Source organism: Theobroma cacao, chromosome 4 (assembly GCF_053813885.1).
Source record: "Theobroma cacao isolate CCN51 chromosome 4, ASM5381388v1, whole genome shotgun sequence".
NCBI lineage: Eukaryota > Viridiplantae > Streptophyta > Magnoliopsida > Malvales > Malvaceae > Theobroma > Theobroma cacao.
The window spans coordinates 33,858,359-33,886,281 of NC_142642.1; the positions used below are offsets into that span (position 1 = coordinate 33,858,359).

General features: G+C 34.4%; 3 protein-coding genes across 5 annotated transcripts; 1 reads left to right on the plus strand and 2 right to left on the minus strand.

Annotated features, from left to right (window-relative positions):
- Nucleotides 1-2,270: 2,270 nt before the first annotated feature.
- SPPL3 (SIGNAL PEPTIDE PEPTIDASE-LIKE 3) lies at nt 2,271-14,392 on the plus strand. Of its 2 annotated transcripts, none has more exons than XM_088805531.1 (14): nt 2,271-2,680; nt 3,800-3,958; nt 4,282-4,393; nt 4,530-4,646; nt 6,737-6,894; nt 8,091-8,264; nt 8,752-8,786; nt 8,890-9,046; nt 9,720-9,773; nt 9,849-9,941; nt 10,910-11,052; nt 12,788-12,858; nt 13,747-13,830; nt 13,965-14,392. In XM_088805531.1, the coding sequence occupies exons 1-14, from the start codon at nt 2,528-2,530 to the stop codon at nt 14,063-14,065; spliced, it is 1,611 nt and encodes a 536-aa protein (XP_088661657.1). In that variant the 5' UTR covers nt 2,271-2,527; the 3' UTR covers nt 14,066-14,392. The 2 variants fall into 2 exon arrangements, with proteins under 2 accessions (XP_088661657.1, XP_007033978.2); XM_007033916.3 differs by having other exon boundaries at nt 2,273-2,680; nt 8,088-8,264.
- Nucleotides 14,393-15,175: 783 nt separating this feature from the next.
- LOC18602501 (UDP-glycosyltransferase 92A1-like) lies at nt 15,176-16,892 on the minus strand. The gene is made up of 2 exons (XM_007033919.3): nt 16,512-16,892; nt 15,176-16,409 (listed from the first exon to the last, which is right to left on the minus strand). Exons 1-2 carry the CDS (start codon nt 16,783-16,785, stop codon nt 15,292-15,294), a joined length of 1,392 nt encoding a protein of 463 aa, XP_007033981.3. The 5' UTR covers nt 16,786-16,892; the 3' UTR covers nt 15,176-15,291.
- A 499-nt stretch (nt 16,893-17,391) lies between these two features.
- On the minus strand, nt 17,392-27,891 carry LOC18602502 (importin beta-like SAD2). Of its 2 annotated transcripts, XM_007033920.3 has the most exons (22): nt 27,612-27,890; nt 27,385-27,520; nt 27,190-27,277; nt 26,912-27,061; nt 26,433-26,595; nt 25,664-25,848; nt 25,398-25,571; nt 24,613-24,758; nt 24,410-24,533; nt 24,110-24,290; nt 23,689-23,848; nt 23,442-23,483; nt 23,099-23,217; nt 22,816-23,014; nt 21,809-21,940; nt 20,991-21,094; nt 20,646-20,825; nt 20,002-20,141; nt 19,730-19,869; nt 19,409-19,569; nt 18,442-18,568; nt 17,392-18,321 (listed from the first exon to the last, which is right to left on the minus strand). In XM_007033920.3, exons 1-22 carry the CDS (start codon nt 27,699-27,701, stop codon nt 18,158-18,160), a joined length of 3,105 nt encoding a protein of 1,034 aa, XP_007033982.2. In that variant the 5' UTR covers nt 27,702-27,890; the 3' UTR covers nt 17,392-18,157. The 2 variants fall into 2 exon arrangements, with proteins under 2 accessions (XP_007033982.2, XP_017975230.1); XM_018119741.2 differs by lacking the exons at nt 17,392-18,321; nt 18,442-18,568; nt 19,409-19,569 and having other exon boundaries at nt 19,731-19,891; nt 27,612-27,891.
- Between the last annotated feature and the right edge of the window lie 32 nt (nt 27,892-27,923).

The window sequence follows — 27,923 nt, forward strand, 5'->3', positions numbered from 1 at the left end:
AGAATGCATCAATGTGCAATCAATCAGCAAAGTGTGGAAAATGCTGAATTATGGGCGAACGTCAAGTAGATGAGACTCATTAGTGAGTTTTTTTTTTTTTTAAACATAATCGTTCAAAATGTCATTTAACTCTACAAGAAAATTTAAATAAATTTTTATTTTTATTATGTTTAATAAATTTTTATATTTTTATTTTGAATTAAATAAATTTTAATAATTAAGTAATTTATTATTTTATATTTATGTGACATTAACGTTAATATGAAAAGTGTTATATAATTATATTATCATATTAAATCAATATGTTATATTTTTATCAATTATGATATGTAAATATATTACGTTAATATTAATGATATTTTGATTAATAATAATTATTTATTTATTAATTATAATATTTTATTTAATTTAAAATAAAGATATAAAAATTGATTTAATTTTATTTAAATATTTTTTAGTATTATATTTTTTTGTTAATATTATTCATCTCTTTCATTTAATATGAAAATACATAATTTTCATCAAATAAATATAATTTGTTCTTAAAAATTGAATATTTTATATACGTTTCAAATATTATATATGTCAGTTAAAATCTTGCTACGCAAGTATACGTATCGAATAGATAGTATATTAGCAAGCAGGATATCGATCTCACAAGGAATTGATCTAAAACTTTACTAAGTATTAAAATTAGAACAATTTAATCTTATTCAAATAATCAAAATTAATTAATTAACTAAAATTAATTAATTAAAATTAAAACCAACAAAAAAAAATCAAAATAATAATAACTTTAGAAAATGTCAAATCAAACAAGCTTAAGATTACAATATTCCTCACATTTCATCTAAATCTTACATCTATTTTTTAACTTATTTTAATGGATTGAATTGCTAATTTAGAGTCCTCTATTATTTATAAAGGTCTCTCGACTCGTCCTATAAAAATATCTATTTTAATCAAAATACTATATCCCTAGTGAATTGAAATTAAAACAGACTCATTAAGTTCAGGCTCTAATCTGGCTACATATGACCTATAGGTATATTCTTATCCTATACGCAAATCAATTAATATGATCATACACTATCTCAATTTTAGTCTACTCTAAACTTTTTTTTCCAAGTTTATTTAGGTTCCTAGATTAATTTAATTGGTGACCAAGCAATTAAATGCATTAAGAACAAATTGAAATAAACAATTCAAATCTCATTATAAATAAGTAAGAAAGAGATTAAAAATTTAGACTACATGTGAGTTTAATTACAATACTAAAAAAAGAAATTTAGCTACTCATGATTTATAAAATAAATAACATTGAATAAAATTCAACCATTTAAAGTATAAAGAAAGATAAAAGCTAAGGAATAAAACAAAACAATATTTGCCGTCTTAATATCTAAGTTTCAGCCTCAACTTGTAACTTATTGAATCTCTCAAAAGTTGTGCGTCTAATGTTGTTAAACATATCTTATTTATACTAATAGACTAAACCTAAAGTTTCTTAAGCTGACCTAAGATTTAATTGGGCTAAAAAGTGTAATAAAAGGTCCAAAAATCAATTACTAATCTTTACAAATTTTTATTTTCGATACAGTACATCCAGTCATTTTCCGATGCGATTTTCTCTATCTTCAAAGTAGAACTGGACAAAGTGATATTCATCAAAGTTGTAGCTCTGTCTCTTAGCTTTCTAATAGTCTAAGAATTGCATCATTTAAAGTTCTGTAGCTCGATATATGGCCAAAATACTAAATCATATACAAGCAAATTCTCGTTCTTTTAACACCTTACTTTTTAAAATTAAGTTTAATTAATTTTAATCTTACAAAAAATATAAAAACTAATCAATAATAAACAAATTAAAAGAAATAACATAAAATTAAAATAACTAACTTAAAAGTAACTTTATTATAAAAATAATTAAAAATAAATAAATTATAATTAAAAATTGAGAACTTAATTAATATTTAATAACAAAATTAGAGTAAAATAATTCTATAAAATAAAATTATCAATATATGTATATATATCTTTAAGTATATAAATAGAAACCGACTTATTTTTTCTTTAAATTATAGATAAATTACTTAAGGGTGGACATGCAAGTGATAAAAACATAGGCAAGGTACTAAACAAGTGTGAAATGTGAGGTAAAGAGCTTTGTTGTCCCCTCCCTTTTGAAGCAAACACCCAGCAAACCAAGTTATTGCTTTTTTTTTAACCAAATAATAAAACAAAGGGAAAATGAAAAGGTTATGCCAATCCATCGTTAAAAATTACACGTAAACCGCCCTTCGCAGTCCCAAACACCGAACCTGTCGGTTTACTTACAAACGGAACGTGTTTTCCGCCAACGTGGTCAGAGAGAATATTGAAAAAGAAATCCAACTACTAAAGAAAAAGATCAAAATTTCCCCTCTCCATTTCTCATCAACCTTTCCTTCCTTCAGGAAAGAGAAAGAAAAAAAAATTTTATTTTCAATTTTTTCTTTCTCTTTCTCTTTCGCTCCACCCCACCATCATGTCGTTTCCTCCGGGAAGCCGACGCCGCTTTTCGGCGGCTCTTCCTTTGTTGTTTCTCTTGGCTCTGTCATTTGCTGGTGCCGCCACCGCCGACGGTGCCTCCCAGGACGATGGCCCCCAGTTACCTTCCTGTAACAATCCGTTCAAATTGGTAATTTTGAATCAATTTCATTTTTTCATTATTATTTACGACATTTCTAAATGCTTTGGCATTGTGTTTGTTCTATATATAATTGGTTAATTTTCGATCTGGATTTCGAAATAATTCGGAATAGTTCCAAATTTAATTTGCTCCATTAAGGTTTTTTTTTTTTTTGAATTTTAAGGGTCTGAGTGAAGGAGATAGAGATAAATAGAGAGAATAAAATTATTGCCTTTTTCTTTAATTGGAGAAACCAATGGAAAGAAATGTTGGTTTGGATAGATTGAGTTTTGATTTCTGTAGGATTTTTCACTGACAATAGAATTGAAGTTGGGTATATTGGGATATTGATTTATCCAAAGAAATAAAGAAGTTGGGATATTGGCTGCAGCCAACATGCCCGCAGGTGGCAAATTCCGTAGGCAAATTATAGTAAACATGATTCTGGAAAAAAGAATTCGAATAATCTGCTTGATTGGGATTTTGTAACAAGATAGAGAGTCGAACTAGTAGGGGGCTTCTGGGATTTGCATTAGTACAAAAAGGGGTTTAGGATTGTTATAAAGTGGAAGGTGGTTGGTAGTTGAAGGTTATTTTTTACTTTATAAAGGAAAAATTGAACTAGTTGCTATTAATTTGAAACAAGGGAGTGCTGAAGAGTGCAAAAATGTATATGAAGAGAGGTTTTCATTTGGAACATTAAGGCTGCTGCAAACCAGTGCTGTTAGGTAAAAAGTACTGAAAGATAATTATTTGGGAAGGCAAGGACCAACCTTGAAAATGTGGGTTCTTAGGATGCAGGAAATTGGTGTGGTTATATAATGGTTATAGGTGGAAAACAATGTTGTCTACCTGTTGTTTTAGTGATATAGAAAATTTTGAGTTTTTGTTTGTGATCTGAAGGTTTGGTACTGTTATTTGGTAGTTCCACAATATTATGAAAGAAGCTGATTACTTTATCGGTGGTTGTTAAAACACATTTTAGAGAAAGATAGATAAATTAGAAGTAGTGAGTGTGATTTTTGCCATGGTAGGCTCTTCTGAATTTCATATGCTAGAGTAATACAGTTCAAAAGATTAATATATGTTTACCCTAATTCCTTAATAAATTGAGTTCTAATCATCCAGGTTAAGGTGAAGGTCTGGGTTGACGGCGTTGAAGGCGAAGATTTAGCTGGTTTAACTGCAAGCTTTGGAGCTTCATTGCCTGAGGAGGCCAGCAAAAGTCCCAAATTGCCTGCTGTTTTCTCAAATCCCCTAAATGGCTGTTCTAAATCTTCTTCAGAGGTTCTGTCTCTATTTATCATGCTCTCACAAAATCTTTGGTCAACTTGCCTTTCCAAGAATTGTTTGGCTTTTTTGTAATTAGTTGGAGCACATTTTTGTTAGATTAAGTTAAATATAGTGAACTTTATAAAGCATATGCTCTAAACTTCTCTAAGTTCTGGGAGGACCACGGGAACCTATGAAGTTTGGGAAGAACTTTGAAGATTTGAGATAATACTTTATTAAAATTTAGAATAAAATTTAATAGTTGCATAGGCACTATTATCTGATGTAAGCGAAATGAAAAGTTTTGAAGCATCATGGTTAGAATTTTCTGTTTTCAGCTCTCTGGCTCTGTAGCCTTGTCTACACGTGGTGATTGTGACTTCACAACTAAGGCAAAAGTTGCACAGTCAGGAGGTGCTGCAGCCTTGCTGGTGATAAATGACAAAGAAGGTTATATGTTTTTGTTTGCTGGCATGTGCTATTTGTAATTAAATTTGTTTTGAAGTTCAATTTGGATGATTGATTAAACGAATGCAATGGTTTATCAGCCTCTTACATAAGCTTCCATTTTTCGTAATTTCTCCAGAGCTTTACAAGATGGTTTGTTCTGAGAACGATACTTCTCTAAATATTTCGATACCTGTTGTGATGATTCCAAAATCAGCAGGAGATGTGGTTAACAAATCTATGGCAGACAAACATGGTAATCACTTGATATCATGAGCTCACATGATATATCTTTTTTTTTTCTACTTTTATTTTTATTCTTAAGATATGTATTAGCTATTTCCTTTTCAAAAAAAGAATGTATTAGCTATTTCCTAGATTGTTAGAAACATGGACCTCTTGTCAAGAAAGTGTTAATGATGGATTAAATACACTTACGTCTCTAGATCTTATCAGGGGCGGGGCTACTTCATACAGGAAAATAGTAGACCTGCCAAACACAACTAGCTTTTGATTAAGGCTTACTTGATTGAGTTGATTGTAGAAACATGTCTAACCTATTGTTTGGCACAGCTTTAGAGAGAATGTGCTAACGTTTTCCCAAAAAACTTGACCATCATTGGTTATTGAAGTAATGATTTTGAATGGTTCAAGTCTAAATGAAGAAATTGTCTAATGCCATTAATGAATATAAGGATTGTCATTTTGGGGTTATATATATGTGTGTTTCACAATGTGTAGGTTTTGTGTGTTGATGCATGCATGCATATACATGTGTCAGTGTGAGCAAACTTTAAGCTATTTAATTGTTTATTTTTCAGTTTTAAAAGATAGGAAAATTTTTTATATTATTAAACAAAATCTTTGATGTCATTTCCCTCATCGATGAACTTTAAATATAAGAATTTGTGGCTTTCTGCTTTTCGACATTGGGATGATCTGAACTTCCACTAAATTAGTTCTTTTTCTTTTGAATTGTCAAGCAAAAAACTATATATATGCAATTTGGAATTTAAGATTAGAATGTCTTATCTGAGTTGAGTGTGGCACTTTTCTGGCAGAAGCTTTGAGGGGATGGAATGTTATGCAGGCTAAAAATTAATCCATTGAAAGTTAAGAACAGAAGTAAAATAGTGATAGAAAGAATCATATGTCTGAAATAGCTATTGCAGGTTCCACTTCAATCTACTTCAGTTTGCAACATCTATTCCCAACAAGGTTCATGTTTTCATGTCTATATTTCCATTCTCTTTTTTAAACCCCGAAATCCCAAATTAAGCCTAATGTCTTGAGACCAAAACTTACCCAGCAATTCCCAGCTGAGTTCGAACCTGGTTGCTATAATAAGTGCTAGTACTTTAATTGAGGTTCACACTTTTGCTTTGGTTCTCCACATGAGGTTCAAGCTTTTGCCCTGGTTTTACTTAAGGTTCGCACTTTTGCTATTAAAGTAAATTGTTCATTTCTTTTATTGGACAATAGTTTTCCAACACTTGAATATTTAAAAAAGAATAAAGATTTTATTTATATATTTTACATAAAAATACTAATATATAGAGTTTGCTCATACTTCATTGTTGGAGCCTTCTCTCTTTCAAATCTAGATAAGGTTCTAGAATACAATAGTTCGATTGCATTAATTAATATTTGATACCATACTGGGGCCTTAGAGATATCAACTCATCGAAGCGCACAGAATATTAGGTTAACGATTATGAATTTGCTTCTGTGTAACCCTACTCATTGCTAAAGGATCCTTTGCTTTGAAACAGATTATGAATTCATTACTATAAGTTTATGAATTACTTCAGTTTGGTTCATCTTGATTACAACTCTCAACTCTCACCCTGCCAATGATTTGAACTGACTTAATTATTTTTATATTGTCAACGATGAATACTTCATCTATGAATTTTGTTATCTGAACTGATTCTAAAAGTGAGATGTATGATGTCTAATTGTTATTAAGATTTGAAAATTTTATTACCAACATATTGATCAAGTTTATAGAAACTTTGCACATATTGACCAAAATAAATGCTAAATGTTCCTCACAATTTTGAGAAGAGTGATTTGGCATTTGATACGGTGCTTCTAGAGATTTTAAATTGCAAGAAATCAGTTAGAAAGTTTTTCTTTGTTGTCTGCTAAATGTTATTTGGTATGTTACTTAAAGAAATAATGGTTTATTTTATCTTCTCTAAGCTATTGTTTGTTTACATGTGTAATTCTTAGCTTGGGTTATATGTTCATGTACATTCCTGACGCATACATTCTTTCTAATCTTTCAAGCTTATTTTCATATGAAGATTCATTTACTTCTACTCATCTTAATTTCCAATGCAGTGGAATTCTTATTATATGCACCAACCCGTCCTGTTGTGGATTTCTCGGTGTTATTTTTGTGGGCAATGGCTGTTGGCACAATTGTCACTGCTTCACTTTGGCAAGAGTTTGGTACTTCTGAGCATACTAATGAACGCTATAATGAATTATCACCAAAGGTTTATCACTTTCTATTCTCTATCCGTTATTATGAAGTTTACAGTTTCATCCTTTATACTGATGTGCGTCTTATAGAAAGAAATTTGTTAACCTGTTATAAGGAATATTTGCATGTGATGTAAATGAATAACGTATTAGGTTATCCTAAACTTTTGAGCACCTATTATTGTAGCCTTATTAATGACTCTGATGGAAATTGCATCTTTTAAGAAAGTTGATTCGTGCTCATAATCAGCCCATGCTATTTTTGAAGTTATATTTTCCTCTCAAATTAAGTTTATGGCAGTTCTTATTGACTGTTCTCTAATTGGTGGGTGGGCCTGGTAGGCTGTATGCAGTTAATTTTTTCTTCTTAGATATTTTATTATTTTCCAGTGAGTTGGTAGATGATTAGCATCTCTATAGTTTTTCTCATATCTCTAAAATGCCAGTTTGATGGGTAGTATTGTTTGATTATTGTGATAAAATTATGATGTTTTATATTGGCACATGTCACTGCAACGGGATTTCTGTTAGAATATGAAGTGATGAAGTCACGGTTTTTCTTCAACATAAAACGAGTAACTTTATTAGAGTTTTTCATAAATATTTTTGTTATTAATATGTTTTAAAATTATATATTGAAGTTTTCCACACAAATTTTTATATTATAAATCTTGAAGCATAAGTAAAAGTTTTTAACATTTAATTTGTATGTGATTAGTTCATGTTAGAACTGGAGAACTGTAGATATTGATGGAATTAGGGATATTATAAGTTATAACATTGAAATTCAATTTTGATAGGACTCATTTTTAACTCAATAACTAAGTACTTGTGAACTTAATTTGTAATTTTTATTTATGACATATATATATATATATATATAGGTTTATATTATACCCATATATTGTAGATGATTTCTTAATTGGTCTCTTCATAAGAAAGTGACTAACCCTGATACTGCTGGACTAAACATGTTACTCAGGAATCATATCTAAAGACCTTAGATGGTTGTAAGAGAAGACTGGTTTTATTGCTACTTGGATATGCCGTGTGGGAAAGCATATCATATTTTGCATTCCTTTCTCTCTTCCTTTTCTTCATGCATCTTTGAATTCTTAGTTTTCTTTCTGATTTTATCATTATAACATGATGTCCTTGATTACCAAAAGGAAATTTAAGTGATTTTTTTTTTGCTGCTTTTGACTAGGAGTCTTCCAATGCTGGAATAAGCAATGATGATGAAAAGGAAATCCTTGATATCAGTGCAAAGGGTGCCGTAGTTTTTGTGATAACAGCATCCACTTTTCTGGTGCTACTCTACTTCTTCATGTCCTCTTGGTTTGTCTGGTTGCTGATTGTACTCTTCTGCTTAGGCGGTGTTCAGGTAACATAGTTATTTTTTGTGTTTTGTGTTATTTGTCATGTATGTAAATATGCCTGTTTGAATTAGCTAATGCTTAGACAGGGCATGTTAAAAATAAATGACACTTTTAAGTTATTGGTTTTTTTCTGTGTTATATTTGTAGATGGTTGTATGTCAAATGGAAATAAAATGAAGTGTGTTTGTTCCTCCAAATATGTAACCATGGCAGATATATTATTTATGAATCCTGATTAGAAATGCATGAGTGGGTTGCTTTTTGATGCTGTCTTTCTGCATATGTTATGTAGGAAGAAAAGACCATCTTTTTGTGAAATCTTGTTTCTGCAACATGCATATGAACACTATTGAAGCAGCTATTTTCCCCTACTTCTCTGTTTCTTGTTATTTGCTTTTTCTTTTTCTTCACAGTGGTATAATCTCTTATCAACCTCTATGTTGGATATCTGTTGAGATATTTTCTTTTTTGTTTCTTTGTTTTGTTTTTCAGGGGATGCATAATTGCATTATGACGCCGATATTAAGGTATGCTTGGGATTTGCTTGTCTTTGCTGCTAAACCGGATAATAGCTGTTTTATAAGATCTAGTTTCTTTTTGTTCCTGCTCCTAATAAAAGTGTAAAAGCAGAAAATGCAGGAATTGTCCACAGAAGACACTGAATTTGCCTCTTTTTGGGGAGGTTTCTATCCTCTCACTTGTGGTTGCGCTATTCTGTGTGACATTCGCTGTTGTCTGGGCTGTCCATAGGCAAGCATCATATTCATGGGTGGGCCAAGATATTCTTGTAAGTCGCCCATATCCCCACTTGTATTCTAGATTGATTATTTTTGTTTTTTGGGAATTGGTCGTACTTTCTATGAGGCAAATGCGCAGCACTCTCTGTAATGGTAATATCTTGACTTAATAATATGTTGAGTATGTGAAAGTCAATTGTAGGACAGGAAAGAGGGTTGTATAAAATTGGCAATAAGTTGGTGCTATTGCAGGGAAACAAGTAGGTTTTGAGATTAAATTTTAGGATTAGTTGATGTTAAGAGGATTGGAAATTGCCAGAGTATTACAAAGTTTGGAATTGGATCAAGATCTAGGTCAGGAAATTATAGAGTTAGTTGTTTAGAAGCTGTTCTAGTACTGTGAATGGTACTAGAACACAGCAGAATTTAGATTGTTGATTTAGGTAGGTGTAATTGGGGTTAAAAAGAACTGGTACTTAGAATCCTACGATTGCAATCTAAATTGATCTCATATTTGAATTCTTGGTGATAGCGATCATTATTCCTTTTTATTGTTATTGCTGCTGTTTCGCCTACTCATTTTCTGTTGTTTTAAGTAACTTGAGGTAAGTATGAAGTTTGATTGCTGTTGTTTCTGTTTAGAGGTTCGAACATTGTTCAGATGCCTTTGGCTTGGCGTTTGTTGACTACGTGAAAATTGATTTTTGTTTTTTTGTTTAATAGGGTATCTGTTTGATGATAACAGTCTTGCAGTTGGCTCGACTGCCTAATATCAAGGTACTATGGTTGTAGTTTATTATGTATTTATGAATTATGTTTCACTCCTTGCCCTGATTGTTCTTGATGACTCAGGTTGCTACAGTGCTTCTCTGTTGTGCATTTGTCTATGACATCTTCTGGGTCTTCCTATCACCACTTATATTCCATCAGAGTGTGATGATTGCAGTAAGTTCTTATCCTTTTGGTTGTTGCATGGAATTTACTTTGGCTCGTGTTAATTATTGTAAAGCATTGACTAGTCTTTGGGTTTGACTCCATTGAAAGTATTGAATATTTGTGTCTGATGGAGCAGTACTCTCTTACTTTATTCAATGCCATCAAAGTGTCAAAATTATATCTAGGAAAGTCAAGGTGTCATGATTTCCTTGTGATTAGCCAGTGCAGTAGTGCTGATGAACATAGATAATAACACAATCAAATATATGCTAATGGAATAAAGGATGGTTTGCATGTTTGGTTTGGTTGGAGCTAAGAATTTTTGTCATGTGCTTCTCATGGTATGATACCATACTTATGGACAACCCTATGAAGTATAAGCCATGCTGGCCCATCGCTTACTCATGCTGAGATTTGTTTGTTAGAAGAAGCTCAATTTGAATTTAAACTCTAAACTGCTAGGTCAAGGAGGCTTTGATACCACATAAAGGAATCAATAGTGTTTTTAACCAGCCTTGACGTCAATGTGTTTGAGGGTTAGTTCCTAAGTCAACTGGGTAATTGGTAGGTGAATCTAGCTGCATAATTTTTTCATTTCTTCCTGTATTTTGTGATTTGGGAAAATGGGGATTTGAACCTGCTTTTTGAACATGGGTTATGCACTAAATGCTGGGCTAAATGCTTGAGTTGCTTATTTCAAATATATTTTGAATATGCTAGAACTTGACAAAAATGTATACTTATAGAAAAAATGTAAAATCCTGCTCCTTGCCAAAACCTTGCCACTTAAATAGAGTGGTCTCAGCACAGGGCAAGTTCCTGATTCAATGAGATAAAGTCAGCCAGCCCCTCTTTCGTTTTTGTTTTTTGTTTTTAATTTTTAGTAAACATTAAGAACCAGTCAACTTAAGAACTTAAACATAAGGTGACGTTCCTAGGATGAGCTTTGATCTCTAACATTTTGATCCTATTAATAGGTTGCTCGAGGTGACAATAGTGGTGGAGAATCAATTCCCATGCTCTTGAGAGTTCCTAGAGTTTTTGATCCATGGGGTGGCTACGATATGATTGGATTTGGGGACATTCTCTTTCCTGGTTTGCTTGTTGCATTTGCTTTCAGGTACTACTTTCTTGTATCCTGTTGGCCACTATCATCTGATACCAAGATGCATATATTTCAGTAATTTGCTTTTTTGTTATTCTTTTTGTAGTTCAGGATATGAAAAGGCTTAATTTTTTTAGTTTGTGGTAACGCCCTCTCTGAAATGGTAGGGTAAATTTGACCCAAAAAAAATGGAAGGGGTAAAAAACAGACAGAAAGCAGAAAAAACTTGTCAGACACCATTGTAGTGTATATTTAATGTCTTAGTTTTAGTGTTCCCCTTTGTACTTTGTTGGATCATATGTACTTTATGGGATCATATAATGGTGATTTAGCAAGGCATTAACCTTTTTCCTTGGTTTGGTTATACGCGAGTCCCCTTTTATGCTACAATTTGCTTTCAAGCTAAGGAAAAGCTGCTTTAAAAGTTGGTGGATGTTACTTTTAAGCTAGATATTGGAAATAAGACCAATTTGCAATAGGCTTCAACAGTAATAACTTCAGTTATAATCCCCAGATAGTTGGATGAAGCTAAAATTGCCCTTGTGGGGTCAAATGTTTCGCACCGAATGTCTTATATTTGCCTTCAGCATAGCATATGGAAATTGGGTTTTTCATAACTGGGATAATGATGTACATGTAATTTTAGAAACTGAAAGATCACAGCACCAGGACCTTTGTTTTACCCGATTTCTAGCTGAACTTTGCTCTAGTGGGCAGGAATCTTGTTAAATTCATTGTTTGAAAGTCCCTTTATCAACAGAATAATCTCTAAAGCAGTCAGTGATAATTTTTGTAACCATGGATTGATTTTTTTATTCTGTAAAATCACATTAGGTATTAATTGCAATGTAAATCAGTCCTAGAAGCCATGCTTATTCCATTTTGCAATTTTGCTTTATTTGAATTAGCTAGTTAACTTTAGGAGCAACTTTGAAATTTTTATAGTTGTTAGAAGGCATTAACTTTTGTTGTTTTCTTTGCACTTGGAAAATCAAAAATGAAGGTCGATTATACCTTGTATTAACTTGTATTTTCTGTTTCAAATGGCATGGATTAATCCAATAAGGAGACATAAAGCTAAAGGGTTACAGGTGGCTCATTGTTTTATTCTAAAACCTGTGGAACTTACAAGTATTAATTGCATCAGTTGGGTTGGGTTACATTAAGTTTGAATCACTGATTTTTTGAGTCAATTTATATTGGCAGTCAAGTTTCAAGCAGGTCGAGCTATGTTCCCTCTACCATGTTAAGCAAACAGACAGGTTGAGTGTAGGTTGTTTTTGGATTCCTGTTCACATTGTTGACTTTTAGAGTTAAATCAGGTTTCAGTGGGTCAGAATAGGCAAGATTTTGTTGTATCGTTTTGGATTTGTTAATATTAACCACCTCTAGAATTCTCTGAAATAATTATGCTCTTGCTTGACTAGAGCTTGACAAAGGACTATGCCATAAATAAATTTTTAATTCCAAGCACACAGTATATTTACTGGACCACTTTTAATATCGAAACATTTTGTATGTATGTGTGAGTGTAAAAAATGTTTATACAAGCAGAATGAAAGGAGTAGATGTTGTCTGAATTGTTCTTACTTTTGCAAGAGGAACTTGGAAAGGACTCTTGTTGTAGATCCAACAAGTTTGGGATTGATTCAGGTCTTTAGATTTCCTTTTGCCCTTTTTTTGAAGGGCTTTCATCTTTGTGTTATAGATGGATTCATGATTAATTTCCCTGTTTGGTTGTTTGTCTCAGATATGATAAGGAAAACAAGAAGCATCTGGCCAATGGATATTTTGTGTGGTTGATAATTGGCTATGGGTTTGGTGAGTGTGTATGCATTATAGTTTGATTAGCTATTGTTTTTTTTTCTTCCTTTCTTTATTATGTCTCTAAGACTTCTTTCCCACCTTAGGTCAGAGTAATATATTCTCTGTGAAATTCAACAGTTTCATCAGGCTTTACTCATAAGTTTGAACTGAGTTTCGTTGATTGATGTTTCTGTTCCTTGTCTAACTTCCTTACCTAACTTCCTTACAGATGTTTATTTAACTCAGTAATGATTTCAATGAATGTTTTAACTGGCTTACATGTTCTGTGGTCTCAAATTGTAGCAAATTTTTTCTAGCGCAAATGCAAGTGTTGAGACCAGTATCTGCTTAGTTATGTACTTATATTTAATGAAAGTCATCATATCTGGTCATTACTTCAACTTCAAAGAGAAAATTTGTGATTCATGGGCATGTAAATATCCAAAGCATCAGGTTTACCTTTTAATTGTTTCAAAATGACACAAATTAAATTTTGGATATAAATGGCCTGTGGAATTACCAGCTTTATTGTTTCAGGTTGATTTTTACTGTAATACATAGAGATATATGCTCTTGAGATTTCCTCTTAAAGGGAAAAGAAGCTATTTGGTTGACACAAACATGTACTATTGCCATTAGGTTCTAGTTTCTGAAATGCAGTTGTTAATCTTGGAAAACAAGTTCTACCCTTTTGCACATCATGTAGGTTGCTGAGCATGGTACTTTTTGTTTAGTTGAAAGTACGGAATAACCTTGATGTTAGATTTGGGAAAATGAATGAATATCAGAGGTGTATTCTTGTATTTAGTCGGTTGAAAAACTATGAAAAAGAGTTGGATAACAACAAAATAACTATTGTGAAGCCAAGATGATACTTATATGTTTCAATTTCACATATTGCAGGCCTCTTCTTTACATACCTAGGGTTGTATTTAATGAATGGGCACGGTCAACCTGCACTCCTCTATCTCGTTCCTTGTACACTAGGTAACACCGGTTAAATATTCCATTAGTCCAGGCCACTTCTGGCTGGCTTGTCAGAAAGGGTCGCACATGCTGTCTCATTTTAACTCTCTTTGTCCGTTTACCTTTCTCACTTTCTGGTTTTTGTTTTCCTTCAGGAGTTGCTGTCATATTAGGTTTGGTGAGAGGAGAGCTGAAAGGACTCTGGAATTACAGCCCTGAGTCATCTTCCATGACAAATCCCTCTGGAGAAGCTTGAGGCAGGCAGTTCTTATGAAAATGGCAATGATCGTCAGAAGCTGAAGGTGTAAAGAGAGGGTTTGGTGTTATTTGAGTACAGGGTTTAAGAAAAGGCAGGGTTTGAGTTTTTGGAGGCAACTTGCCATTCAAACTTATATTCCTGTCTCTTCAATTGTATCTATCTATTGATACCACGGCTCGAAGCCTAACACCCCCCATTGCTGCTAATGTTGTAATAATCTGGAATGTTATACAGACGTGTCATTTTTTGCTTGTGCAAAAATTGTAGGCAGGCAGATACAACTTTCAACCTTTCAAGGTAATTGTGTTGATCTTATTATTCATATATTAACTGATGCCAATGGAACCTATTAATGTGATTTTCATTACAGATGAGCAAATATTCTTATCTGCCGATCTATTCAATGCTGGAATCAGACCTACTATTAATGTGGGGGCTCAAATTAAAGCTCTGAAACAAGTCACTGGTAAATCAAAATTGGAATTGACCCAATTCGCCGAATTAGAAGCCTTTGCTGATTAATTGAAATAATGGAACTCAAAATAGCATAACAATAATCTTCTCTTCTCACAACTTTGTACAACATGCCAAATGTCTCCCCGACTGGGTTTCAACTATTGGTAATGCAGTTACGCTTCCTTCACCTAACTGAGCACTTGATTTAGCGGTATAGATGCTGGTTGAGAAGCTCTAGCAGAGCTGGAATTTATCATTTTTATTAATTGTGAGAACTTCTTATCAACCTGCATACAGAGGTGCCAAAGAAGAGTTGAATGAGTTAGGAAACTTGAATTTTCTTATTTCGATTTACTCGTTGAATGTAAATCTCTGGACTTATAATTGTTATTTAATATTTTTCTTTTACCATATTTTCCTTATTAACTATATTGGTTATATGTTCTTTGTAATATCTGAAACTCCTTGTAAAATTTGTCCATAATCCACAAGACCATTTATTTATTACATCACGACAGAAAAAAAAAGAAAAGAAAAATTAACTTCAATTAATAATTTAATATACAAGCTATATATGATTCTGTGCACCGTGGTAGGATGCGAAATCTTTTCTCTTTTTTGTTTAATGCTAAACTGGGTATAAAGAATCGATTAATTTAATTAATACCATTTATTAAAAAATAAAGGAAAACTACAAAAATAGTTGATACGATAATGATCTATTGTACAAAGCTACAGACCTTTGTTATTACACGCTGAAGCAACAGCTAGCTTGATATAATGGCTGAAACAAAATCATCTAATGCTTTAATGGAAGACCCCTTTTCGTTTCCTTCCTCTCTCACAGCTGCCCTCATACGTTCTGCAATTTCTTCAGCTTTCTTCTTCATATCCCCTCCTTTCCCTTCCTTGTCCATTACCAGTTGTATCAACCTTTTAACCCCTTCCCCTGAAATACTACTCTGCACTCCTCTTGTCAGCTCCACAGAAACACCCATTTCCTCCACCAGCATTTTGGAATTGTATGCTTGCTCTGCTGCCATTGGCCACCCTATCATTTTCACGCCTTGGCTTAAGCTCTCCAATGTTGAATTCCACCCACAGTGGCTTACGAACGCTCCTGTAGATTTGTGTGACAATATCTCCAATTGCGGTGCCCAGTTTTTCACCAGCAAGCCTTGTTTACTGCTACTCATTCGATCTTCAAATCTTTCTGGTAACCATTCTGCTCTAAACTCAGTACTTAAGTCGAAACCAATAGGAGGCCTTATAACCCAAATGAATGGATTCCCACTCTCTTCCAAACCAATGGCTAATTCCGTCATCTGTGACGGACTAATAGTATTTTGAGAACCAAAAGAAATGTATAGAACCGAATCAGGATTATGCAGATCAAGGAACTGGATGCATTTTTCAGGAGATACTCCGGGCTCTTTTCCTGCATGTTGTCTGTATAAACTAGTACGATTTGATGAGGATGATGCTGACTTATTTAACAAGGGTTTAGGTAGAAGAGGCCCGATAGTCCAAACAGGATACTTGATATAATTTCTCAGCAACTCCAATCCAAGAGGCTCAATCACTTCAACTGTGTTACACAGCCACCCAAAAGACTGCAAAGAACCTGAAATCTGAGACTGCATAAACCTGGACCACTGATCAGTACCATCAGCGTTTCTTAAAAATTTATGCAGTTGAGAAACATGAAATCGACACCTTTCAGGGAATCCTGGCAAACTGAATTCTTCAGAATCTGTTTGACGATGTGGAAGATTCAACCACAAGGAAATATAAGCCATTGTACCGTAAGCACCACCTGTAGTAAAGGTAATGTTTATGGTGCCTGTACTCTTTGCAACATCCACTGTCCATCCGAAGAAAGGATCTGATATAATACAAAGAGGTGGCTTGCCCTGTTTCTCAATGATATCTAATAACAAGTGATGGAATGGGGTTTTGAGTGATACAGATGAGGCGAGGAACTTACCCATTTGATCCAAAGGCAAGTTCTCGGTGTTCTCTATGTTAGGTGGCAAGCCATGATCAGCACTGTTGAACTGGAGCTCGGACAAGATGATTCCGGAAGTGGGATCTTGGTGAAGAGTGGAACGTAGATATTGGATGTTGAGAGGGGTGTTGGCAATGGCGATGTTGAAGCCTGTGCGGTGGTGGATTTGTCTTGCAAAAGCTAGAAATGGAATAAGATGGCCATGAGCCATAAAAGGAAGCATTACTATGTCTATGTGCTGATCAGAACCCATGGTTCTTTTGGTGTGTTTGGCTTTTACACTGTGCAGAAAGTTCTGCTTACTATTAATTTGCTTTTGTAGAGGGACAAGGGTCCATTGAAAATGTCGAGTGAGTGTAACATCCCATGGTGGTTGGGGCATTTAATTCTTGATTCGATCTAAACCCCGAACCCATCAGCACCCAATGTCGCGTCTTGGTGTGGAACTGGTTAACGTGGACATTGGAGCTCCACTGCTCTGAGATGTAAAGGCCTAGAACTTGGTACACTTTTAGGCCGTTGAGTCAGATGATCCAAGGTGGATCATACTTTTACCGTCTTTTTTCACCAAAAAGGTACCATACATAAGCTTTATACAATATGTAAAGGTGGATCCATTCCCACCTAAAGCATTGATTTATTATACAATCATACCTGTTTAAACCCAATACAATAATAAGGGCACACGAACATGAATTCGTTACTGACAAGTAGTCCTGGAATTGGGAAGAGAAAACAAATTAGTCGGAGGGATCGACATTCACCTCTGTCTAGAATATTCCTTTGTTGTATGGTATTCACAAATACACTAGAGACAGGAGTCGGGAGGTTTGAAGAAGAGTAGGGTTACTGACAAAGATCCCAAGAATAATTTGCTTTCATTAATCCACATTATATAAAGAATAATAATTGTCAAGATATCTTTTCTTACAAATCGGCAACCAAGTTACCTACCACCCAAGGCCAACAACCCCCCTGATACCAAAAATCTCCATAACCCAAACAAAAACAAATATTCCGCAATATTGGTACACTATACCTGACAGGGAAAATTTTTTGGACGACCACTTCACCAAAATCATCAATACAATCCTATATATTTAGCCATCTGATTACAACATGGCAAGACATCTCGTAGACTACTACGTATGCAATGGACCCTCCCTGGTGACTGCCAGGAGATAAGATCAGAGTCCCGGTCAACCAATAGAGTGACCAAACATATGACGACCCAAAAAGAAATGATGGAATAAGTGGGAAGCGGAATAAAAAATAGCAAAAGAAGGGACTACAAGGAAACAACACAAACTGTTTGAGACGGCCATCTTCTGCCAAAGAATGGCCAGCTCACCAGCCTAACCTAATTCAAAACCTGACAAGTGACAGTAGCAAACTCCGAGTTCCCTAATCCTGCGTTCTGCTTACGATTGAGAACTTGTACACACAAAGCTCCACGCACTCGAACCTCAAAACCTTTTGAAGCTCAATCACCTTCATGACCATATGAACCAATGAATGCTTTGAATGGACCAGAATCGACTCTTGGTTTCATTATACCATTTCTAAATGAATGGAATTATCAATGAACTCATCCTGCAAACCAAAAATTCAATCCAAAACTTAACTCATGATGGAGCAGCAGTAGCAGATGCCTTCTCCATTTTCTCCTTTTCAATCTCTGCTCTCCTCTGTTCAGCATGCTGAGCAACACCATTTGCAAGAGCTTGATAATGGAAATCCAGTGTCTGTGTAAAGTTCTGAAACCTCATAGGATCTGATGCTTGCAAACCTAGATTCAAAAATTAGGGAAGGCAAGATAAAATTCGACATTTCAGACAATGCCACAGAAGCTCAACAAAAATAGAAGATGCATATAAACAAACTTAGATGGCTGAATAAACACATTTACCTTTGACAGTATCCACAAAGAAAACAAAAGGGTCTACTTCATCAATTGGTGACTGTAACTCTTCATCATCACTAAAGTCATCATCTGAGTCATCATCGTCATCATCATTTGCACGGAAAGCCTTTGCCTATTAAAAACAAAGTCGGGTGGTGTCAAATAAAAGATTAGAAATTCCAGGAATCCATTACTGAAAGGATATCTAGGGTAACTTACAACAGATATGTCCTAATCATTAAAAGGTCACAGCATTATTATTAATTTTCAAAGTTCTCTGTTCTAACTCATTACCAAAAAAGTCATCAGTACCTACATATTTGTTCTGAAGACAACTGCAATTTATCAAAACACACTAAAGAAATTGCTAAAACATTTCCTCAATTGAGAAATTTTTGGCAGCATAGCAAGTGTATGTCACCAAGAGTGTCCAACCAGCAAACATACAATTGTCTAAATACCTTTGCTATTGCACCTCTCAAGTACTCTTGTAAAGCTCCTATTAATTGCTTATCTCATATTTTTCAACGATAAGACCAAATCTGTAAGGTCCTTTATTGTGAGTGAAAAGGGGCAAGGGCAACTAAACAATTCTATTCATTTGTCTTCTTCTTCTTCTTCTTTTTTTTGTATGAAGGCATACCATGAAAGACTGGCATTATCCACTTGAGTTCTAACACTTCAGCTTTATGAATTTCTGGGCACAAACATCAAAACAGCTTACAAGAATAAGATCAGGATGCCTTCATCCTGTCTATACAGTAGCTAGACATTCCACCATGGGCATATGCTGGTTCTCAGGACTTTGTCACATATGCTAGACAGAATATGCAGTCACAAAATTGCCATACTCTACTTTATTTGCCAGTCTACAAGGGAGCTTTCCGTTTTTTGCCAAGTCATGATATTTAAAGATAGAACCACAAGCAAAGTACCAAATTATGCACCTCACGGATCAACCTAATACGCATACCTGGGCAGCTAATTTTTGAAGCCTGATGCTATCAGCTTCATCCCCATCCTCTGCATCGACTCCCATTTCCTTGTCAGAACCATCAACATCGTCATCGTCATCATCAGTCTGGAAACCATCCATATCATCATCATCTTCAGCCTCTTCCTCCTTTGCAGCTTCTGCTCACACATAAATAATACATGAAATAATCCACGTATTAGGGGAAAAGAAGGAAAGATAAAACCCCCAAAAGACAGCAAGCCAAGCAAAATGAACACGGAAACGGTTGCAATTCTCACAGTTTGAGAGAGAAAAGGAGAGAAAGAGAGAGAAAGAAACCTGCAACTTGATCCTTGTATGCAACTAGGAGATCAAGGGTGGCCCTGAACACTCGCCCAAGAGCCTCCCCAGCTAACTGTTCACCAGGAAGTGCAAGTAGTGATGCAAGGCCCAAGCAGCACACTTTCTTATCATGTTCCCTGCAGCACCCAGAGCACTATACTGTCACAGCCCAACAATACCCAAGGTGAAATTATAAAAGAAATGATATTACACTTAAGGTTTGTACGGAGTGAGACAGAAACAGATTAAAGCAAATACAGACTACCTACCGCTTAAAATTAGCCCGTAGACCACTCTTTCTAACTTGTTGCAACAACTGGAACCAAAGGTTGAACACTTCCGTTGTAACACAAAGCTTATTCAATATGCTGATTGTCAATGCTGCATTGTAATAAACCGCATTTGCAATCTGGGTTGAGAAAGACCAACATTGTGTCAGAAAATCACAGGACTAAGCTGTTTCCCGGAATGAAAAGTAATTCTAAAAGTAAAACCAAAGCAACTTGCAAAATTATAGTAGTGTTTATGCCCTGAAGAGTCAATTAACATTTAAATCAGTATAAGCTGTTGCGCTAAAAGCTGTTTCACACCATATTTTAACATATAAGAAACAAATCTTGATTCTAACAAGAACATTCCAAGATAGCATATACCATTAACTTCAAACTAGTAGCATAAATCCAACAAAGAAAATTTGAACAGATAAAAGATATCCAATTGACTTAAATTGGCAATATATGAATCTTCAACTAGCGCTTTCTAATTGTGTTGTATAGAATATTTGATGCGTAAGTCACCTTGAATCGGTAAGATAATAGAGGAACATCAAATTCTGATAATTATAAGACATGTGAAGCATATAAAGGCATGACATCATATTGCAGAAAACTGCAGCTAGGTCCTGACACCTTACCACTTGTACAAGAAGACATTTCAAGCGTGATTTCTCCGTTCGACGCAATCGATCAACTGTGATTCTCAGATATGGCTCAGCCCAATGATCCACCTGTCCTCTACAGTTTTGAAACACTACTTCTATCAACTTTGGAGCTGGCTCAATATCATTGTCCTCTAAATTTTTATCTGCCATTATCTGTCAAAGAAAGCAAATAACATAAGACTTTATAAACCAAAGGGTTGCTGACATAAAGGAAGCTAGAAAATTGCAAGATCAGAAACTAAAGAATATATAGTTCATTTTATTTTGCCCTGACAGTTGTCAATCTACAAGCAACTTTATCACTACAAATCAACTCACAGATGAAATCATATTCCAAAGACTTTGCTGGTAGTCTGGTTCCTTGCAAGTAAGAAAATGTGCAGTTCCCCTGGATATATAGTTGTCCAAAGGAACCAAAATATCTGCATGTAAACAGCTACTACTTAGAAACAACAAAAAAGTACAGATGACTTCAAAAATAAATAATAACAAATTGAAACTGGATGACAAAAAAAAGAATGAAACTTCCAGTTTCTGTTGTTACGATGTAACATATTTATGTGGACCTCCTAGAACCAGCAGTTAAAATATTTCCTCATTATATTGTAAACAAATATGGACATCCACTTTGAAGTGGCAATCTGATCCCAAAAATAAGGACGGTGGTCTTAGAAACTGTTTCAGTTACTAACACTTAAACCAATGAGGATTGTTTTGTGCAAACATGTAACTCTAGGATTTCCATGAACAACATATGCTTTAACAAGTAGTTAACAAACACAATGAATTCTACAAACAAGTTAGGCACAAAAATATTTGCAAAGGTGGATCTCGGACACACATGCATAAAACACAAGTTTCAGATTAGTAATGTCTGGCATAATGTTTTTCAAAGAGCAAAAAAGTATAAGTAACTTATCATGCTGTTGACCATGAATAAGATGCATTATTCTTCCCAGGATAATTTACAATCCTTTTCCCAAGTACAATTTCCAGTTAATAACTAAATGAGGAGAAAAATGATTAAGCTGATGAGTAGTATAAAAGGAAAAGTTCTAGTTAACAACTCCTAAAACATTCAGAGATGGAAACAATAAAGGAACTAAGATAAGCAGAAAGTGTAAATAGAACTATACTTGGAAAGAAGTCTATAGCCCAATCAGCCAATGCTTCAATCATCAAAGGCCAAAGGCTCCACATATCCAAGGATATAGTCGGAGAAAAGAAGGTCATATATGAAACAATCTCCAAGACTTCTTCAAAAACCTCTGCAGAAGAATACAAAAAAATTAATGAAATAGACCCTACACAATGATAAAGCCCAAACATCATCTTATATAAGCCAAATCTGGCATGATTGTAACATAACAGCAAATAAACTATTAGATAATATATGCTATCAAGTCACTTTTACATTTTGTTCAGAACAAATTTAATAGTCAAGTCCTCTTGAACAAGTTCTAACCATAAAGTTAAAATTTGAAGGTTACAACACAGCATGGGCTTTCCTAGAGCATGCCTGCTATTTACATATCAAAAAGGCAAATGCTTATTGTCAGTTTTTTTTTTTTTTCTGGTTATTTTGGTAAATGTTTATTGTGTTCATGAGCATATCCAATTCTATACACAAACACCTTCAGGATATAACTATATTTGCTGCCATTAATGATACAATTCTAAATCAAGATGCAATGGCTAATGCCACAAGGATAATCTTTGATCTACAATCTAACAAAAGTTTGAATCTAATTTAAGAGTTAATATCCAGGGATGAAGTTAAGCATCATATGCCAGTAGTGATAGAACAAAAGCTAATAACATATGTACACTATGTCTAAAAATCACTTAGGAAGAGATCAAACATGCTCCTAAATGCATTATTTAGCTTTCCTTTCTCTTCAAGCGGCTCACTATCCAAATCATTAACCTATATAAACACTTGTAATATTTAAGAAAAAGCAGCATCTAACGTATAGCAAGCTTGTCATTTCACATTCAAACATTAGAATTCTTTAATCAACCCAATCCGGTCTTGCTTTAAGTGTCACTTCTCATCTCTGGTTGGATCGAAGTATGTATCACTACTAAGAAAATAAAACAATTAAAAAGCATCATTAGGACAGGGAAAAAATATTGTACTTACCTTGACCATCAGTTGTCAACATTCTTCGCATGATTGGAAGCAAAGTTGGCTCAATCTGAACAAAAAGATGCGGAAGCCTGCTAACTGATTCCAGTATTGTGCTTATGGCACGCAAACAGCCAACTGCAGCCAGAGCACCAGGATCATCGGCTTCATCATCAGCTTCTGCAGTGTTCATACACCTCCAAAATGCAGCTGCCTGAACGCAGAGACACGATGATAGTTTCAGATATAGACAAGCAGAAAAGCAGTACTTCAAAAAAAAAATGGAAACATGCATTACCAAGTTCTGACATAATCCAAGAGCATAAGGTGCCATCTCCTCCCCAAATTTGTCTACTATAGTCTCCAGTGTAAAAACAAGGTCCTCATTCTCAACCTCATTCATAAGTTTAAAAATCTCTGGAGGAAAAGAACAATGCAATTAATTGACTAAGTTGCTTGAATAATGAAAAGCAACTGGTGTATCATGCAAATGTTCAATCAAATCATGATCTAGAAGTTGAGAAAAGAAGGAAGAAAAGAAAACAACAGTGGTGCTGCCAAGAGCTGAGTTAATATTGAGACAACCATCATGTAAGCAGAAACTGTTAATAAGACACAACCAAGTTTCAAATACCACTTACCATCAAGCAGTTGAGGCAGAATTGGACGAATCTCATTTAAATCTGCACATTAAGCAATTTATTTTCTGTTAAGCACTCAACTCTCAACTTAAGAAAATGGAGAAAAAGAGGTGCAAATAGATAAACATAAGCAGCAACAGTGATGGCAATCAACTATAAATGTAGATTGGCCCCAAGCTTGCTCAATCCAAACCCAACTCATACGGTATATAAAATAAAGTTCAACGAGGAAGTATCAGCTATTTACCTCTGCAAGCTTCAACAAATGATCTCAATGCAAAAACTGAATCAACACGAACAGGAAGTTCCGGATCACGCAACCCAGAAACAACACTATGCAGTGCTTGGCGGAAATTATTCTGGTCAGAGAAGTTTATATGGGCATACTGTCCTGCTACCCAAGCCGCCTAATACCCAGATCACAAAAGGATAACTGAGAAAATTCTTACACGTGAAACAGTATGTATATATATCTCTCAGAAACCTTGACAAAGAGCACAAGTAAGGATGATAAAAAATGCCACCAAAACAAAGATATAGAATGAACTCTGAAAAGATCATTTCAATATCCATGGACAATTCCAGATTAAACTTGATAAATTGCAGAATAATGTGATAAAGAAAATGAAATAGAAAAGCATAAAAAAGAAAGTTGACAGGAAACAAACCTTGGCTCTAAGATGACCAACAGGACTGCGGAACTCTGGGAAAACATGTTGCATTAACATATGTTCCAGTTCAGATTTATAGGGCTCAGTTTGTTTCAGTTTATCACAAAGTGCTCCAACAGCAAGAAGAGCACCATCCTTCTGTCGGTAGGGCTTATATTCTATTGGTGCTTCATCATATCTGGAATGAGAGAGATTTTCCATAAAAATACCATACAAGAGAAAGAAAAGAAAATCAAGCCAACATCAAAGAATCCCATTATTCCCAGTCTGTATAAAGCTTCAAAAGTAAAAGAATACCTTTTGAAAATTTCCACAATGAATTGAATAAACTTTTGAAGGTTCTCTTTTCCACGTTTTCTGACTAACTCACTGACAAAGTCCATGGAAGCAGTCCTTGGACTATATAAATCTTCAATAATATCTGCAGTACAACAATAAATGTATGAACCAGTGTGGCTCATTCAAGGTTTACAACAGGCACACCAGGTTTCGTAGCTCACCATAACCCTTCCTTACATACTCATGTGGATCTTCCTCCCAAAGCTTTTGATCATTATCATTGAAGCACATGAGGGGGAAGACTATCTCAAAAAGAAGAACATCAAGCTGTGGCTGCAACAAAGTATACATGCTATTTTTCGAGATACTGCATAAAAATAAATGTTTTTCAGGTCAGAATCCATTATTAACATCTCTAAATTCAATACAATTTGCAATACACAAGCATAGGACTAGAAGAGGATAATGCATCACTTAAAGATGTAATATCATCAATCATTTTGGTACAACAACAAAGGCTGCCAGAATCAGTATAAAATTATGATTAAAATCATGATTTTTATCAAGAAATGACCAAATCTATCTTAACCATCGTAAATATATGCCAGAAAAGTAAGATCAAGCATGGTACACTTTATTTGCTTATATTAAGGGATAAAGTACACATTATACAGAAGAAATTATTCTAATTAAAACTGCTACACAAAACTTTCATAGTTTTCATGTTAACATGTTAAGCACTTCATGGGTAATCATATATACATCAAGAAGCCTTGCTCTATCTCTCTGAGCAGTAGAAAGAAAGTAATAAGGAACACCAGAAAGAAAAATTAAAAATAATCCAATTCTTTCAATTATATGCAGAGCACCCTTTAGCCTCAAGAAAAAGGACATCCCAGCATTGATTCTGAAAGAATGAGCAGCTCTGACAAAAGCATAGCCCAACATCTTACACTGACTAAAGCATCAGTACATGATAAGATTTATGAAAAATGACATTGCAAACCTGCTGCTTAGATACTGAAGAATAAGGTTGGTAACTCTGTCAGGGAGATAGCCACCAACACGAATCACACCCAATAAGTTTAAGTGGCATGCCAGAATTTTTCCAGCATAACTCTTCTGAAACATTTGGGCAAAAGCCCTGTTTTCAGGATTCCGGAGCTTTAAATCTCCAAACCTGTAAAACAGCCACCAAAAACCACAAACAAGCTTAGCAAACTTTACGCTAGCAACAATTACTCAAAACATGTAGAAATTTTTAAAACTTACCGAGTATATAGCCTATTTAAAATATGAACTGTCCATTTTTTCACCTTCCACCAACCCCATGATTTCCTGAGCTCAGGATCCACAGGTTGGCCTTCCAGAGGTACAGGCCTCTCCAAAACATTTAAGAAAAGAATCATCCAAGCATTGAACACATTTGGATCAAGTAACTGCTTTGGAATCTCCAACTGAGAAGAAGAGAAAACAACCCAAAGATGGCATTGTAAATCATACAAATCCCATAAAAACAATGCACAGGAAACTAGTTGCGGTAGACATAAAAACCCCCGTAGTACAACAAGTTATGGTCAAGATATTTGGCACATAATTCTTCCTCAAGCTCAAAAAATAATAAAAATGCACTAAAATTGTTGGCATGCTAGTGATCAGATTAAAAAATTTGGACATCCAAAATAACAAGAAAAGTAAGACTGCTTTTTTTTTTTTTGGTGATAAAGAACAAAAGGAGAGATCAAGAGTTCATATCAAAGAGCATTATATAAGATCATCAAATCCACATAAAAACCCTTTTTTTACAAACAAGAGAATGTGAATGGGTGTAATTTAAATAAGAACAAAATATTATCATAAATATGCCAAAAGGTTCATCTGAAAACAAAATAAAAAAGACAAACAGAGAATTGAAAAAAAAAAAAAGAGAATATACAAAACGTTTAAATGAATGTCAGAAGCTCCCCTTTAGTACCCCTGTAACAGATAAGGCAAAAAAGGCAATGAAGATGCGCTATAAAACCAGAAATTTAAAACTTACATAGATAGATGACCAGAAAATTTTACAAATAAGCTTGATCAGATCTGCTACTTCCAGTGCTGGTTTGTCGATCTGGACAAGTCTGTTGAATATATTGAGAAGATGGGGAAATGTCTCCTCAACAATGCGGTGAACTGGAGTTCTCTCCTCCTCTGACTTGAACCTAGAATGATAAAATTTTGAGAATGGATTAGCAGCTCATGAGATAATACAAAACAACGCGAGGATGCACCAAATTAAGAGAAACAATAAGTCATTATTTGAATTAATACAGGGCAACACTTCTGAAGCTTGCAGGTATTGCAATCAAGCATTAAGGACACAGAAAGATGCTAGTTAAATTAAACAAATGCTTTCCATCTCTTCAGAAAATAACTTGCAAAAAAAATAAAGATTGCACTGATACAAAGATAATAATTGACAAATGGAAATAAAGAAAAATATTCAGTCAAATATAGAAAAATATGGTATATACTTACTCATATTTTCTAGCAAGAATCCGTAAGACAAACAAAGCTCCATAAACCTGCTGATCTTGTAGGTTATGCTTCACCCAGTCCAGAAGTCGTGGCCACTGCTCAGGATAATCAGCATGGATAATGGTCTTGAGACACTCACCCAATTGAACCCTGCAACAAAACAGATATGATGCATAGAGCAACTTAAGCATGTAATGTAATTTCTGCACAATACCAATAAAACAGTAAAAAATTCCAAACAAACTATAAAAAAATATGGGGACAACAAATAACTTCACCTCAACAAAGGAGGAACTTGAGCTACAAATACAAGAATATGATCGCGAACCATATCTTTATCACCTTGCAAAATTTGCTGCTGCTCATCTACATTTATTAAAGCAAACAAAACATATATTCAAATTCATAAAACATAAATTTGGCAAAAAAGAAATTGAAATTTTCGAATAAAGGAGAGACAGGTGAGAGGTTACTTGGATCAAGAGGAGCCCAATTCTTAGCAATGAAGTTCTTAAAATGAATAGAAGCAACTTGACGAACCGCCATATCGCAATTATTATCCACGATGATCTGTAACAGTCTCACCAGATGCTGAGGCGTATACTGAAACTGCAACAAACGAAAATCCAAAATTCAATCTTTTGATCCTTAAAAAAAGCAATAAAAAACGATTACTAGTAATTATATATATAAAGAATACCTGATTGAGACTTTGTTCAGCAGCTTTGCGTTCAGCAGGATTGGGACTGAGAGCAGCTTGAAGAACAACAGCGAGACTCGGAAGATCCATTATTATTTTTTTTATCCGACGATGAACAATAAGAAATTAAAAAAACTAAAATTCTAAACCCTAGCTGCTCAAATTCAGGTATGAGATGAGAGTCTAGGGTTTAGAGAAAGAGAGGCAACAAAACTACAAAAATGAAAATAAAAGGAGTGAGAGAGAGAGAGAGAGAGAGAGACAGCTAGAGCTAGAGAAGAGAAAGGGTATTTAAATGATTAGGGTTTACGG

Coding starts and splice junctions, on each gene's coding strand:
- LOC18602502 (XM_007033920.3), bottom strand. CDS start 27,701: ATGGATCTTCCGAGTCTCGCTGTTGTTCTTCAAGCTGCTCTCAGTCCC. Junction 27,521..27,611: donor CTGAACAAAGTCTCAATCAG/GTATTCTTTATA, acceptor CGTTTGTTGCAG/TTTCAGTATACGCCTCAGCA. Junction 24,759..25,397: donor CTTCAGTATCTAAGCAGCAG/GTTTGCAATGTC, acceptor ATTTTTATGCAG/TATCTCGAAAAATAGCATGT.
- SPPL3 (XM_007033916.3), top strand. CDS start 2,528: ATGTCGTTTCCTCCGGGAAGCCGACGCCGCTTTTCGGCGGCTCTTCCT. Junction 8,265..8,751: donor TCTGCTTAGGCGGTGTTCAG/GTAACATAGTTA, acceptor TTTGTTTTTCAG/GGGATGCATAATTGCATTAT. Junction 12,859..13,746: donor GATAATTGGCTATGGGTTTG/GTGAGTGTGTAT, acceptor CACATATTGCAG/GCCTCTTCTTTACATACCTA.
- LOC18602501 (XM_007033919.3), bottom strand. CDS start 16,785: ATGGGTTCTGATCAGCACATAGACATAGTAATGCTTCCTTTTATGGCT. Junction 16,410..16,511: donor CTTGCCTTTGGATCAAATGG/GTAAGTTCCTCG, acceptor GTATTATATCAG/ATCCTTTCTTCGGATGGACA.